The 15076-nt window shown below is 46.3% G+C and overlaps 1 protein-coding gene across 1 annotated transcript in view; it reads left to right on the forward strand.

Moving 5' to 3' along the window:
- Positions 1 to 8930, forward strand: part of col28a2a (collagen, type XXVIII, alpha 2a) — a 34378-nt gene extending 25448 nt beyond the window's left edge. Inside the window, exons 19-37 of the mRNA XM_064975978.1 lie at positions 98 to 166; positions 277 to 348; positions 513 to 581; positions 671 to 742; positions 1351 to 1419; positions 1603 to 1671; positions 1766 to 1834; positions 1937 to 2005; positions 2121 to 2189; positions 2368 to 2436; positions 2573 to 2641; positions 2754 to 2834; positions 2949 to 2984; positions 3081 to 3117; positions 3210 to 3767; positions 3917 to 4503; positions 4685 to 4928; positions 6532 to 6723; positions 6812 to 8930. Coding sequence (XP_064832050.1) covers positions 98 to 166; positions 277 to 348; positions 513 to 581; positions 671 to 742; positions 1351 to 1419; positions 1603 to 1671; positions 1766 to 1834; positions 1937 to 2005; positions 2121 to 2189; positions 2368 to 2436; positions 2573 to 2641; positions 2754 to 2834; positions 2949 to 2984; positions 3081 to 3117; positions 3210 to 3767; positions 3917 to 4503; positions 4685 to 4928; positions 6532 to 6723; positions 6812 to 6819 — 2508 coding nt within the window. The 3' untranslated portion in view covers positions 6820 to 8930. The remainder of the gene's footprint in view (positions 1 to 97; positions 167 to 276; positions 349 to 512; positions 582 to 670; positions 743 to 1350; positions 1420 to 1602; positions 1672 to 1765; positions 1835 to 1936; positions 2006 to 2120; positions 2190 to 2367; positions 2437 to 2572; positions 2642 to 2753; positions 2835 to 2948; positions 2985 to 3080; positions 3118 to 3209; positions 3768 to 3916; positions 4504 to 4684; positions 4929 to 6531; positions 6724 to 6811) is intronic.
- Positions 8931 to 15076: the final 6146 nt, after the last annotated feature.

Below are 15076 nucleotides of genomic sequence, written 5' to 3' on the forward strand. Positions count from 1 at the left end.
AAGATAATGGAATTCTCTAATTGCTGTTGTTTGTAGCTAGCCTGTTCTTTTTGCCTGGTGGATTTCTTCACCCTACTTTCCATTCTCTTATTTCTAGGGTGATCAAGGTTTCCCCGGAGAGCTCGGAGCTACAGGGGAGAGAGGTGTTGGTGAGCCAGGGCCAAAGGTAAGACAAATACCGTATCCACCCTCTTCCAAATAATAAAAAAACCACCTTCTCAAATAAGCCTGTTGAACTTGTGATATATTTTTAAAAGCAATTTGTTTCTTTTCCAGGGTGAGCTTGGTACATCTGGCCTGGCTGGCTTACCTGGTCTTCCAGGCGAGGACGGGGCTCCAGGACAGAAGGTGTGTTATTTCACCTTTACACCACTTCTATAGATCCAGTATAGTTCTATAGATCCAGTATAGTTCTATAGATCCAGTATAGTTCTATAGATCCAGTATACCACAAAGGAAAGGAATGTGCCAATGTGAAATGGTCTGTCCCATCTACACTTCGCCACTGCCAGGGTGAGGCGGGTGTAGCTGGTATAAGAGGTTCTGATGGAGCAGCAGGGATCGGCACCCAGGGCGAGAAGGTAGGTTTCACATCCTTACCCTTCTGTCATACTAACCTGTAAGCACCAAGAGGGGGTCATGTAAATGATGTGTGCGCCACCCCTACCAGGGAGACCAGGGTCAGAGGGGCATCCGTGGATTACATGGACCTCCTGGCATGACCGGACCCTCAGGGGCAAAGGTAATAATGATAATACTAATTGTTTGCATTTATATAGCGCCTTTTCACCTACAGTAGATGCTCAAAGCACTTTGTATAGGGGGGGGGGGGGGGGGGCAGAATGCTCACCACACATAAGATAACATAGTGGAGGGGTGAGGAGTGATATATGCCAAATGGGAATCAGGTGGATGATTTGGTGGACATGATTGAAAGGGGCCAGGTTGGGAATTTGACCAGAACACCTCTACTCTTACGATAGGTGCCATGGTGAGAATAACACAATAACACACAATAACACAATCTGATCACAGCACGGCAGATTTAGCGAACCTGATAGTATTGTTTGCTTTGGCCTACCATTATTCATTAAATTTACATTTACATTTAAGTCATTTGGCAGACGCTCTTTAGGTTATTTACAAGCAACACTCAACACACACTGTGTTGGCTGCATATTTGTTGAGATTGTTGTAATAGCAGGCCAACAGTTTGAGTTCAACCAAAATACACTAGAAGATTACAAAATTGGCGAACACTGCAGAAAATCTCTGCAGGCTGTTGGTAGTGTCGGGCTTGTTTGGATAAAGTGTCTGTAGAGTTCAAAGTTATTTGATTGTTTTTTTCAGGGGGAGCCTGGCACACCAGGCCGACTGGGCATGCCAGGACTACCGGGGCGGGCCATTGCAGGTCCCAAGGTAAGAAATACACATCTATTAACACCCTGTTTCTGTATGCAAGTCTTGGCAGGTACTGTACACATTTGACAGGCCTGTTTGCCTGCAGTAAGAAACACTGTTACATGCAGTCTGTTGCAATGCATCATCGCATCCTGGCTGATAAACAGCATTGTGATGAGCTTATCTCATTCTCTGTCTCAGGGTGATCTAGGCCCACCTGGTCCCTCTGGGCCGACTGGAGAGGCAGGCTATGGGCTACCTGGGCCAAAGGTAAGTGTTGCAATTCACAACAAGGATAATATGAAATTACTATTACTATGAGGCATATGCTCATCGTTTTGAATAATGTTTTTTTTTTTACCAGGGTGACCGTGGTAATCCTGGACCATCAGGACCTTTTGGATCCAAAGGTGAAGGTTTCCCTGGCCCAGTGGTGAGTATCTACAACCAGCATGGTCAACTGCATACTTAACTGCAGATTACTGGTGTTAAGCCAAACTTATTCCATTTGGATTGTTCCCTGTTTCTTTTTTAGGGTCCTCCAGGACTTCCAGGTCTACAGGGAGAGCAGGGCCCTGAGGGCATTGGCATCCCAGGACCTAAGGTACTTGTCATGTATCTGTCCCTAAATCCTCTATGTCAATCTGCTACAACGTTACTACAGGTCAACGTGAATGTGTATTATGTATCGTACGTGACTCTACATCTGTCTGTCCCAGGGAGACATTGGCTTCAGAGGATTGCCAGGTTTGCCAGGCCCAAAAGGAAAGGGTGTGCAAGGACCACCGGTATGAAGCTAATATTAACAGAACTTCCATTATTCAGCCATAGGTCACATTCTGAGTGTAATACCTTAACACATACCGGTAGTCCAGCTGTGATGGCAATGTCAAAACTTAATCAACTTTAGTTATAGTCTGTAGCCTGTCCGTCCCCTCCCATTAAAATAGCATCATTGGTTTCCAGGGTAACGTTGGAAGGAAAGGACCCCCTGGTCCAAATGGGCCCTCAGGGGAAGGTCTGCAGGGCCCCAAGGTATGTTTAATAACACCGTCCACTCCTGACCTGTGATCTTTAGTGTGTTTTAGCTCTTTTTCAACTACCTGGCCTTTGGCTAAATGACCAACCTATGGGTCTTGTTTTGATTAATGATTCGTCTTTTGTATTTTAGGGTGAGCAGGGGTCTCAGGGTGTGACAGGGCCAAGGGGACCCATAGGGGAAGGATTCCCAGGAGGTAAGGTAAGAGGATGACATGCATGCTTCAACTCATAGCCCTCTTCCTCTGATGGATGCAGTGACCTTGTCTCTAACAGCAGTGCTCCTGTTGCTTCCTCCTGTCTCATCACCGCAGGGTGACCGTGGCTTGCAGGGTGAGAGAGGAAACAAGGGTGTAAAGGGGGGCGTGGGAGATTCTGGGGTTCCTGGAGAGTCTGTGAGTTTTCTAAATATTCATTGTTTTACCAAAATTGCTGTTTTATGGTGTTCTTTCATATCATTTAGAAGTAGTGATGTATGAATCATTTCAAATGTTTCTCTCATAACTCAGGGGAGGCCAGGAGTAAAGGGTGAAGCGGGGCTTACAGTAAGTTCACAAACTTTACATACTGCTTGAATGGCTCTGTAATATATACAAAAATATGAAATATTAATATACATCTCACACTTCTATCACTTCCAGAGAGAAGACATCATTAAATTGATCAAGGAAATATGTGGTAAGACTAACACCATGATAATAATAAATCCAAGCTAAAACATGAAGCATTAATTAAATAATGTTAATTCAGCATCTCTCTCATGCTTTTAGGATGTGGAATCAAGTGCAAGGAGAGGCCAATGGAGCTTGTATTCGTCATTGACAGCTCAGAGAGCGTTGGTCCGGAAAACTTTGAAATCATCAAGGACTTCGTCACAGCGCTGGTGGACCGTACCACTGTTGGACGTAACGCCACCAGAATTGGATTAGTCCTGTACAGTCTGGATGTCCACCTGGAGTTCAATCTGGCGCGCTACATGACCAAACAAGATGTCAAGCAGGCCATCAGGAAGATGTCCTACGTGGGTGAGGGAACCTATACTAGCACCGCCATCCGGAAGGCTACCCAGGAGGCCTTCTACAGTGCCCGTACCGGGGTTAGGAAAGTGGCCATTGTTATCACAGATGGACAGACAGACAAACGAGAGCCTGTGAAGCTGGACATTGCTGTGAGGGAGGCCCATGCTGCCAACATTGAGATGTATGCACTGGGGATTGTCAACACCTCAGATACAACCCAGGCCGAGTTCCTGCGTGAACTAAATCTGATCGCCTCTGACCCTGACAGTGAACATATGTACCTCATTGACGATTTCAACACTCTACCAGGTGATTAACATGGTCATATGTGTATGGTATCACACATTACTTAATCTAATGCTGTTGTACAGTAATAACAACTTTACCCTTTATTGTCATACAGATATCATATTTTATACTTTATCTGAGGTTGTTATTTCTCTCCTTTTGTCTTTCAGCTCTGGAGTCAAAGCTTGTTAGCCAGTTCTGTGAGGATGAGAATGGAGCCCTTGTGTTGAATCGCAACACTAATGGCTTTGGAAGAAATGGGAACAACGGCTATGGGAACAACGGACATGGGAACAACGGACATGGGAAGAGCGGACATGGGAATAGCGGACATGGGAATAGCGGACATGGGAATAACGGACAGGGGAATAACGGACAGGGGAATAGCGGACATGGGAATAACGGACAGGGGAATAACGGACATGAGAATAATGGACAGGGGAATAACGGACATGGGAATAACGGACATGGGAATAGCGGACATGGGAATAGCGGACATGGGAATAACGGACATGGGAATAACGGACATGAGAATAACGGACAGGGGAATAACGGACAGGGGAATAGCGGACATGGGAATAACGGACATGGGAATAGCGGACATGAGAATAACGGACATCCGAATAATGAACATAAAAACACCTATAATGAGGATCCTATCCTAAATCCAAGTGGACGCACCAGTTCCCAGAGTCACATCAGAGGCCGTGGAGATAACTTTGATCTGCCCCTCAATGCTGGACCACTCCCAGCGCAGGTCCAAGTAGACCTTTACAGGACACATTTATATCATCCAAAGTATCTCTCCTTAGGTGTTATAGAGGAGCAATTGAATGATTGCTTTGTAATAGTCATTGCTCTGTTAGTCAATTAATTCAATTTTAGCAGTAGAGGGTTGAGTTACTGACTAACTAATCTATGTGTGTGTCATCATCTAGGTGGATGATGAAGAGGGTGAAGATTTAGACATAAGGACCCACGTGCGAGGAGGTAGTACTGTGGCTGTAGCTAACAAAACAGTATCCATCTTCCCTGCAAAGGAAAGCTCCCACTCCAACACAGCTGTCTCGTCATCAGGATCATCATCATCATCCTCAGGATCAACAGGTTCAGCTTCATCATCCAGCGAGGGCCAATTTCAGCCTGTATCAATTCCTATCCCTAATTCTATTTCCCCCCAAGGTTAGGACCTAACACTGCAACATGTTGTGTTGGATAAAGAAACACAGTCATTTCTGTCATGGAAGTTGGCGTTCAATATCTTTACACGTTTTCAAATTCCTTGAATTCGGAAAGTATTCAGACCCTTTTACTTTTTCCACATTTAATTACATTACAGCCTTATTCTAAAATGGATTAAATCAATATTTTACCTCCTCAATCTACACACAATACCCCATAATGACAAAGCTAAAACAGGTTTTTAGAAATGTTTGCAAGTATTCAGACCCTTTGCTATGAGACTCGAAATTGAGATCAGGTACATCCTTTTTCCATTGATCATCCTTGAGATGTTTCTACAACTTGATTGGAGTTCACCTGTGGTAAATTCAATTGATTGGACATGATTTGGAAAGGCACACACCTGTCTATATAAAGTCCCACAGTTGACAGTGCATGTCAGAGCAATAACCAAGCCATGAGGTCGAAGGAATTGTCCATAGAGCTCCAAGACAGGATTGTTTCGAGGCACAGATCTGAGGAAGGGTACCAAAAAATGGATCCCAAGAAGACAGTGGCCTACATCATTCTCAAATGGAAGACGTTTGGAACCACCAAGACTCTTCCTAGAGCTGGCCGCTCAGCCAAATTGAGTAATCGGGCGAGAAGGGCCTTGGTCAGGGAGGTAACCAAGAACCCGATGGTCACTCTGAAGGAGCTCCAGAATTCCCCTGTAGGGATGGGAGAATCTTCAAGAAGGACAACAATCTCTGCAATCTCTGCAGCAATCAGGCCTTTATGGTAGCATGGCCAGAAGAAAGCCACTCCTCAGTAAAAGGTACATGACAGCCCTCTTGGATTTTGCCAAAAGGCACCTAAAGACTCTCAAACTATGAGAAGGGTCACGTCTGGAGAAAACCTTGCCCCATCCCTATGGTGAAGCATGGTGGTGGTAGCATCATGCTGTGGGATGTTTTTCAGTGGCAGGGACTGGGTGACTAGTCAGGATGGAGGAAAGATGAACAGAGCAAAGTCCAGAGAGATCCTTGATGAAAACCTGCTCCAGAGCAGTTCACCTTCCAATAAGACAATGACCCGAAGCACACAGCCAAGACAATGTGGGAGTGGCCTCAGGACAAATCTCCTTGAGTGGCCTAGCCAGAGCCCAGACTTGAACCTGATCGAACATCTCTGGAAAGACCTGAAAATAGCTGTGCAGCGACACTCCCCATCCAACCTGACAGAGCTTGAGAGGATCTGCAGTGAAGAATGGGCGAAACTCACCAAATACAGGTGTGCCAAGCTTGTAGCGTCATACCCAAGAAGACTTGAGGCTGAAATTGCTTCCAAAGGTGCTTCAACAAAGTAACTGAGTAAATGGTCTGAATACATATGTAAATGTGATATTTTAGCTTTTTATTTTTAATAACTTTGCTAACATTTCTAAAAACCTGTTTTTTCTTTGTCATTATGGGGTATTGTGTGTAGATTGATGAGTGAAAAAGACAATTTTATCAATTTTACAATGAGGATATAATGTAAAAAATGTGGGAAAAGTCAAGGGGTCTGAATACTTTCCGAATGCACTTTATGTCATACCTCTCCTTCGATGTTGTTTTGTCAGAGTCCGTCTCGCTCAATCCCCGCTGTAACCTGAGTTTGGACCAAGGCACCTGTCGAGAGTACAACATCCAGTGGTATTACGACAAACAGGCCAATTCCTGTGCACAGTTCTGGTATGGAAGCTGTGAAGGAAATGCCAACCGCTTTGAGACAGAGGATGTGTGTAAGAAGACCTGTGTTCTATCTAGAACAGGTATGTGCCACAGCTCGTAGTGCTCTTAAGCTTCGGTGCTCTGTTTTCTGGTATTCTTTTTGATATGCTCTCTCTGTATTTTCCACAGCTGGTTAAAACAGGCAGATGATCAATCAACTCATCAGAACAATCTGCCATGGAACCAACTAAGCAAAGTGCAGAGGATGTTTAATAATAGTGTACTACTGATATTTAAAAATTGTATATTTACAACAGGCATTTATCATTGGAAATAGCGTTATTTTTGCAGCTCTCTGTGTCTCTCTCTCTTGGTGTGTAGAGAATAAGGGAAGGACATGCCACTTCTAGATTTCATGAAGTTACCTTTCTTTTCAGATGTATGATTATCTGTGGACTTTATTTACGGAAGTCTGAATTTGTGAAGAAAATATAACGTTGCTATGGTAACTGTTTTATTACATTTGAAAAGTGATCCTATACCTTACTCTTTATTATATTGATGTTGGATTAACTAATCCATTCAATACCTCAATGTTACTCAACCGTAAGCTGTACTGAACAAAGGGGATAGGTTCAAGCCCAGCGTTTGTCATTTCAGGTTTACCTGAGAAAAACATCACATAATACAATTCTCATACCTCTTAGCCATAAGCACATTGTGCTGCCATTATGCTGTCCCACAATATCGTTTTATAATATAGGGATAGTCTTCAAGAATACATTATTTTTTTGTAGTATACGTCTGAATTCAGTAATTGTATTTTAAAGCAAACTAAATTAAATAGGTGCTGTAATTATTTTTCTTGTTTGTTTAATGATATGTATTAGTCCGTTTTAGGGTCACATACGCCAGGCCTATAAGTGACAGTATGCAACTTGACCTATGTATTTTTCTTCCAAAGTGTTTTGGGAAATCGCACGTTGCTGTTGATGAAAAAGCTAACTTTGAAATGAATCAAATTTTTTACATGTGTACTGGTTTTGATGATTTTGTTTTGTATTTGTTTTTATTGATTGAAAAAGGATAGATAGATAGATAGAACACTTTCTACACCCTTTAGCGTCCATGCCCTGACGAATTGAGGCTGTTCTGGGGACAAAAGAGGGTGCAACTCAATATTAGGAAGGTGTTCCTAATGTTTTGTACACTCAGTGTATTTGGCCTTGTGTTTTAGGTTGTTTTCCCGTTGAAAGGTGAATTTGACTCCCTGTGTCTGTTGGAAAGCAGACTAAACCAGGTTTTCCTCTAGGACTTTGCCTGTGCTTAGCTCTATTCATTTTCTTTTTATCCTAAAAAACTCCCTGGTCCTTGCTGATGACAAGCATACACATAACATGATGTAGAACCACCATGCTTGAAAATATGAAAAGTGATACTCAGTGATGGGCTGTATTAGATTTGCCCCAAACATAATGCTTTGTATTGAGGTCAAAACGTACATTTCTTTGCCACATGTTTTGCAGTATTACTTTAATGACTTATTGCAAACAGGATGCCTATATTGGAATAGTTTTATTCTGTTCAGGCTTCCTTCTTTTCATTCTGTAATTTAGGTTATTATTGTGGAGTAACTACATTGTTGTTGATCCATCACCATCTCCATTTAAAATCACCATTGCTATTATGGTGAAATCCCTGAGCAGTTTCCTTCCTCTCCGTCAACTGAGTTAGGAAGGACGCTTGTATCTTTGTAGTGACTGGGTGTATTGATGCACCATCAAAAGTGTAATTAATAACTTCACCATGATCAAAGGGATATTCAATGTCTGTTTTTTTACCCATCTAACAATAGGTGCCATTCTTTTGCGAGTCATTGGAAAACGTCTTTCGTCTTTGTCGTTGAATCTGTGCTTGAAATTCACTGCTCAACTGAAGGACCTTACAGTTATTGTATGTATGGGGTACAGAGATGGGGTAGTCATTCAAAAATCATGTTAAACACCATTATTGCACACAGAATTAGTCCATGCAACTTATCTGTTATGTACTTGAGTGAAGACCCAAAAGCGGTTTTAACAGAAAACAGAGTTCTTTAATGAAAAACAGGAATGGCATAAATCCTCTTCCAACGTAGTCAATGGAACAAAAAGAACGTAGTATTATGCAGGATGCACCTGCCAGGCAGACTCCGACAGGATAGGACAAGGTGGAAGCAAACGAGACGACAGCTTGCTTCTGGCATCAAAAACACAAACAAGAATCAGACACTGAAAGTAGCAGGAACAGAGAGAGAAATAGAGACCTAATCAGAGGGGGAAGAGAGAACAGGTGGGGAAGAGTGAATGAGCTAGTTAGGGGAGATGTAGAACAGCTGAAGAATGAGAGACAGAGAAGGTAACCTAAAAAGACCAGCAGAGAGAGACAGAGTGAAGAGAAAGGACAGGAACAGACATAACAAGACATGACAGTACCCCCCCCACTCACCGAGCGCCTCCTGGCGCACTCGAGGAGGAAACCTGGCGGCAACGGAGGAAATCATCGATCAGCGAACGGTCCAGCACGTCCCGAGAGGGAACCCAACTCCTCTCCTCAGGACCGTACCCCTCCCAATCCACTAGGTACTGATGACCACGGCCCCGAGGGCGCATGTCCAAAATCTTACGAACCCTGTAGATGGGTGCGCCCTCGACAAGGATGGGGGGGGGGAGGGACGAGCGGGGGCGCGAAGAACGGGCTTAACACAGGAGACATGGAAGACCGGGTGAACGCGACGAAGATAGCGGGAGAAGAAGTCGCACTGCGACAGGATTAATGACCTGAGAAATACGGAACGGACCAATGAACCGCGGGGCCAACTTGCGAGAAGCTGTCTTAAGGGGAGGTTCTGAGTGGAGAGCCATACTCTCTGACCGCAACAATATCTAGGACTCTTGGTCCTACGCTTATTAGCGACCCTCACAGTCTGCGCCCTATTACGGCAAAGTGCCGACCTGACCCCCTTCCAGGTGCGCTCGCAACGCTGGACAAAAGCCTGAGCGGAGGGGACGCAGGACTCGGCGAGCTGAGATGAGAACAGCGGAGGCTGGTACCCGAGGCTACTCTGAAAAGGGGATAGACCAGTAGCAGACGAGGGAAGCGAGTTGTGGGCGTACTCTGCCCAGGGGAGCTGTTCTGACCAAGACGCAGGGTTACGAAAAGAAAGACTGCGTAAAATGCGACCAACAGTCTGATTGGCCCGTTCGGCTTGACCGTTAGACTGGGGATGAAAGCCGGACGAGAGACTGACGGAAGCCCCAATCAAACGGCAAAACTCCCTCCAAAATTGAGACGTGAACTGCGGGCCTCTGTCGGAAACGACGTCAGACGGAAGGCCATGAATTCGGAAAACATTCTCGATAATGATCTGAGCCGTCTCCTTAGCAGAAGGGAGCTTATCGAGAGGAATGAAATGAGCCGCCTTAGAGAATCTATCGACAACCGTAAGAATAACTGTCTTCCCCGCTGATGAAGGCAGTCCGGTGATAAAATCTAAAGCGATGTGAGACCACGGTCGAGAGGGAATGGGAAGCGGTCTGAGACGGCCGGCAGGAGGAGAGTTCCCAGATTTAGTCTGCGCGCAGACCGAACAAGCGGCGACAAATCGACGCGTCACGTTCCCGAGTGGGCCACCAGAAACGCTGGCGAATGGAAGCGAGCGTACCCCGAACGCCGGGGTGGCCGGCTAACTTGGCAGAGTGGGCCCACTGAAGAACGGCCGGACGAGTAGGAACGGGAACGAACAGAAGGTTCCTAGGACAAGCTCGCGGCGACGGAGTGTGAGCGAGTGCTTGCTTTACCTGCCTCTCAATTCCCCAGACAGTCAACCCGACAACACGCCCCTCAGGGAGAATCCCCTCGGGGTCGGTGGAGACCTCAGAAGAACTGAAGAGACGAGATAAAGCATCAGGCTTGGTGTTTTTTGAGCCCGGACGATAAGAAATAACAAACTCGAAACGAGCGAAAAACAGAGCCCAACGAGCCTGACGCGCATTAAGTCGTTTGGCTGAACGGATGTACTCAAGGTTCCTATGGTCAGTCCAAACGACAAAAGGAACGGTCGCCCCTCCAACCACTGTCGCCATTCGCCTAGGGCTAAGCGGATGGCGAGCAGTTCGCGATTACCAACATCATAGTTACGTTCTGACGGCGATAAGCGATGAGAGAAAAACGCGCAAGGATGGACCTTGCCGTCAGAGAGAGAGCGCTGAGAAAGAATGGCTCCCACGCCCACCTCTGACGCGTCAACCTCAACAACAAACTGACTAGAGATGTCAGGTGTAACAAGAATAGGTGCGGATGTAAAACGATTCTTAAGAAGACCAAAAGCTCCCTGGGCGGAAACGGACCACTTAAAGCACGTCTTAACAGAAGTAAGGGCTGTGAGGGGAGCTGCCACCTGACCGAAATTACGGATGAAACGACGATAGAAATTAGCGAAGCCCAGAAAGCGCTGCAGCTCGACGCGTGACTTAGGAACGGGCCAATCAATGACAGCCTGGACCTTAGCGGGATCCATCTTAATGCCCTCAGCGGAAATAACGGAACCGAGAAAAGGGACAGAGGCGGCATGAAAAGTGCACTTCTCAGCCTTCACATAAAGACAGTTCTCCAAAAGGCGCTGGAGGACGCGTCGCACGTGCTGAACATGAATCGAGAGAGACGGTGAAAAAATCAGGATATCGTCCATGTAAACGAAAACAAAAATGTTCAGCATGTCTCTCAGGACGTCGTTAACTAGTGCCTGAAAGACAGCTGGAGCGTTAACGAGGCCGAAAGGAAGAACCCGGTATTCAAAGTGCCCTAACGGAGTGTTAAACGCCGTCTTCCACTCGTCCCCCTCCCTGATGCGCACGAGATGGTAGGCGTTACGAAGGTCCAATTTGGTGAAAAACCTGGCTCCCTGCAGGATCTCGAAGGCTGAAGACATAAGAGGAAGCGGATAACGATTCTTAACTGTTATGTCATTCATCCCTCGATAATCCACGCATGGGCGCAGGGACCCGTCCTTCTTCTGAACAAAAAAAAACCCCGCTCCGGCGGGAGAGGAGGAGGAGACTATGGTACCGGCGTCGAGCGAAACCGACAAATAATCCTCGAGAGCCTTACGTTCGGGAGCCGACAGAGAGTATAATCTACCCCGGGGGGGAGTAGTTCCCGGAAGGAGATCAATACTACAGTCATACGACCGGTGTGGAGGGAGAGAAGTGGCCTTGGAACGACTGAACACCGTGCGCAGATCGTGATACTCCTCCGGCACCCCTGTCAAATCGCCAGGCTCCTCCTGTGAAGAAGAGACAGAGGAAACAGGAGGGATAGCAGACATTAAACAGGTCACATGACAAGAAACATTCCAGGATAGGATAGTATTACTAGACCAATTAATAGAAGGGTTATGGCGCACTAGCCAGGGATGACCCAAAACAACAGGTGTAAAAGGTGAACGAAAAATTAAAAAAGAAATGGTTTCGCTATGATTACCAGAGACAGTGAGGGTTAAAGGCAGCGTCTCACGCTGAATCTTGGGGAGAGAACTACCATCTAAAGCGAACAAGGCCGTGGGCTCCCCTAACTGTCTGAGAGGAATGTCATGTTCCCGAGCCCAGGTCTCGTCCATAAAACAGCCCTCCGCCCCAGAGTCTATCAAGGCACTGCAGGAAGCAGATGAACCGGGCCAGCGGAGATGGACCGGAAAGGTAGTGCGTGATCCAGAAGGAGAGGCCTGAGTAGTTGCGCTCACCAGTAGCCCTCCTCTTACTGATGAGCTCTGGCTTTTACTGGACATGAGGTGACAAAATGACCAGCGGAGCCGCAGTAGAGACAGAGGCGATTGGTGATTCTCCGTTCCTTCTCCTTGGCCGAGATGCGGATACCCCCCAGCTGCATAGGCTCAGCATCCGAGCCGGCGGAGGAGGGTGGCAGTGATGCGGCAGGTGGCAGTGATGTGGAGAGGGGAGCAACAGAGAACGCGAGCTCCTTTCCACGAGCTCGGCGACGAAGATCAAACCGTCGCTCTATGCGAATAGCGAGAGCTATTAAGGAGTCCAGACTGGAAGGAACCTCCCGGGAGAGGATCTCATCCTTAACCTCGACGAGGAGACCCTCCAGAAAACGAGCGAGCAAAGCCGGCTCGTTCCAGTCACTAGAGGCAGCGAGAGTGCGAAACTCAATAGAATAATCCGTTATGGATCGATTCCCCTGACATAGGGAAGACAGGGCCCTGGAAGCCTCCTCCCCAAAAACAGAACGGTCAAAAACCCGTATCATCTCCTCCTTAAAGTCCTGATACTGGTTAATACACTCAGCCCTCGCCTCCCAGATTGCCGTGCCCCACTCACGCGCCCGTCCGGTAAGGAGAGAAATGACGTAGGCGATGCGGGCTGCGCTCCTGGAGTAAGTGTTGGGCTGGAGAGAGAACACCACATCACACTGAGTGAGGAATGAGCGGCACTCAGTGGGCTCCCCAGAGTAACACGGCGGGTTGTTGATCCTGGGCTCCGGAGACTCGGAAACCCTGGAAGTGGGCGGTGGATCGAGGTGGAGTTGGTGAACCTGTCTTGTGAGGTCGGAGACTTGGACGGCCAGGGTCTCAACGGCATGTCGAGCAGCAGACAATTCCTCCTCGTGTCTGCCTAGCATCGCTCCCTGGATCTCGACGGCGGAGTGAAAAGGGTCCGGAGCCGCTGGGTCCATTCTTGGTCTGATTCTTCTGTTATGTACTTGAGTGAAGACCCAAAAGCGGTTTTAACAGAAAACAGAGTTCTTTAATGAAAAACAGGAATGGCATAAATCCTCTTCCAACGTAGTCAATGGAACAAAAAGAACGTAGTATTATGCAGGATGCACCTGCCAGGCAGACTCCGACAGGATAGGACAAGGTGGAAGCAAACGAGACGACAGCTTGCTTCTGGCATCAAAAACACAAACAAGAATCAGACACTGAAAGTAGCAGGAACAGAGAGAGAAATAGAGACCTAATCAGAGGGGGAAGAGAGAACAGGTGGGGAAGAGTGAATGAGCTAGTTAGGGGAGATGTAGAACAGCTGAAGAATGAGAGACAGAGAAGGTAACCTAAAAAGACCAGCAGAGAGAGACAGAGTGAAGAGAAAGGACAGGAACAGACATAACAAGACATGACATTATCTGACTTGTTAAAGGTTAAAGACATTTTTACTCATGAATTTACTTAGGCTTGCCATAACAAAGGGGTTGAATACTTATTGACTCCAGACATTTCAGATTTTAGTTTTTTATTAATTTGTACAAAATTCTAAAAACATAATTCCACATTGACATTGTGGGGCATTGTGTGTAGATCAGTGACACACATCTACATTTGATCCATTTTAAATTCCAAGTTGTAATACAACAAAATGTGGAAAAAATTAAAGGGGTGTGAATACTTTCTGAAGGCACTGATTCTTGAAGAAGAAATGCCTCATGAGCTTAGTTCAACTGCCCCCATCAGAACCCAAAATATTAGCTTGTTTTACAAGCACTGCATAGCCTCAACACATGGTTCAAACTATGATTTAGAAAATATCACCGATGGTCAGTCCTTGCATTCATAGCTCTGTCTATGAATTTGAGAGCAGTTTACCGAAACAGCGGTTATTGTTTGAACAGCAGATTGCCCCTTTAACCAAGCTCCAACCCTCCCCATGTGCCTTTTTGTGTTCGTTCTTCAACTGTGAATAAATATAATTTTGGGATTCTTATCTCCGTCTCCTCATTGCATTCTGACTGATGCGTCATAGTGGCCGCAATAAACCTGATCTAGCCTATCATACAGTCCAACCTAGTCCTTCCTTTGTTTAAGTAAGCCCTCCACCTTTTTGATCTTTAAAAGAGGGATTACAGCTTCTTGTCGAGAGAATTGGGTACTTTTACTGAAAGGAAAAGTTTGCTTCTCAGGCTCCAGTCAAAGCTAGCACCACATGGCTAGCCTTCATCAAACTAGCCTACTTAGCTACCTGCTTCGTGATGCTTTTTCCCCGCCACGGTGGAAGAGAGGAAGGAGACTTTTGAGATTTGGTTAGCCATTGTGGCAAGGCAAGGCTAACCTATCTAGCTCAGCGAAGAATTATGCCGTGCACTTTTTCTTCTGCTAGCCTTTTGAATGCCAAGATTAGCTAGCTACACAGCTAAGATTCAGCCAGCAGATGCATAGCCCGTACGTCCCACTTGCTGGAGCTATGGCTACTAGTACCCCTTCACAGGGTGAACCCAGCTTGCCCCCTGCTCCCCTACACCGTGCCTATGTGGGTTCTTTATCAGGGAAGACACTCATTCTATCTGTTTCATCTGCTTGGGACTGGAGCATACCCAGACAGCTCTCGCTATCCCAGAGTCCTACATGCATTGCACAAAGTTGTCCCCCCCCCCCATGAGGCTATTCTTCCTCCCAGCCTTCGG

The sequence above is a fragment of the Oncorhynchus masou genome, chromosome 10, assembly GCF_036934945.1.
Source record: "Oncorhynchus masou masou isolate Uvic2021 chromosome 10, UVic_Omas_1.1, whole genome shotgun sequence".
Lineage (NCBI taxonomy): Eukaryota > Metazoa > Chordata > Actinopteri > Salmoniformes > Salmonidae > Oncorhynchus > Oncorhynchus masou.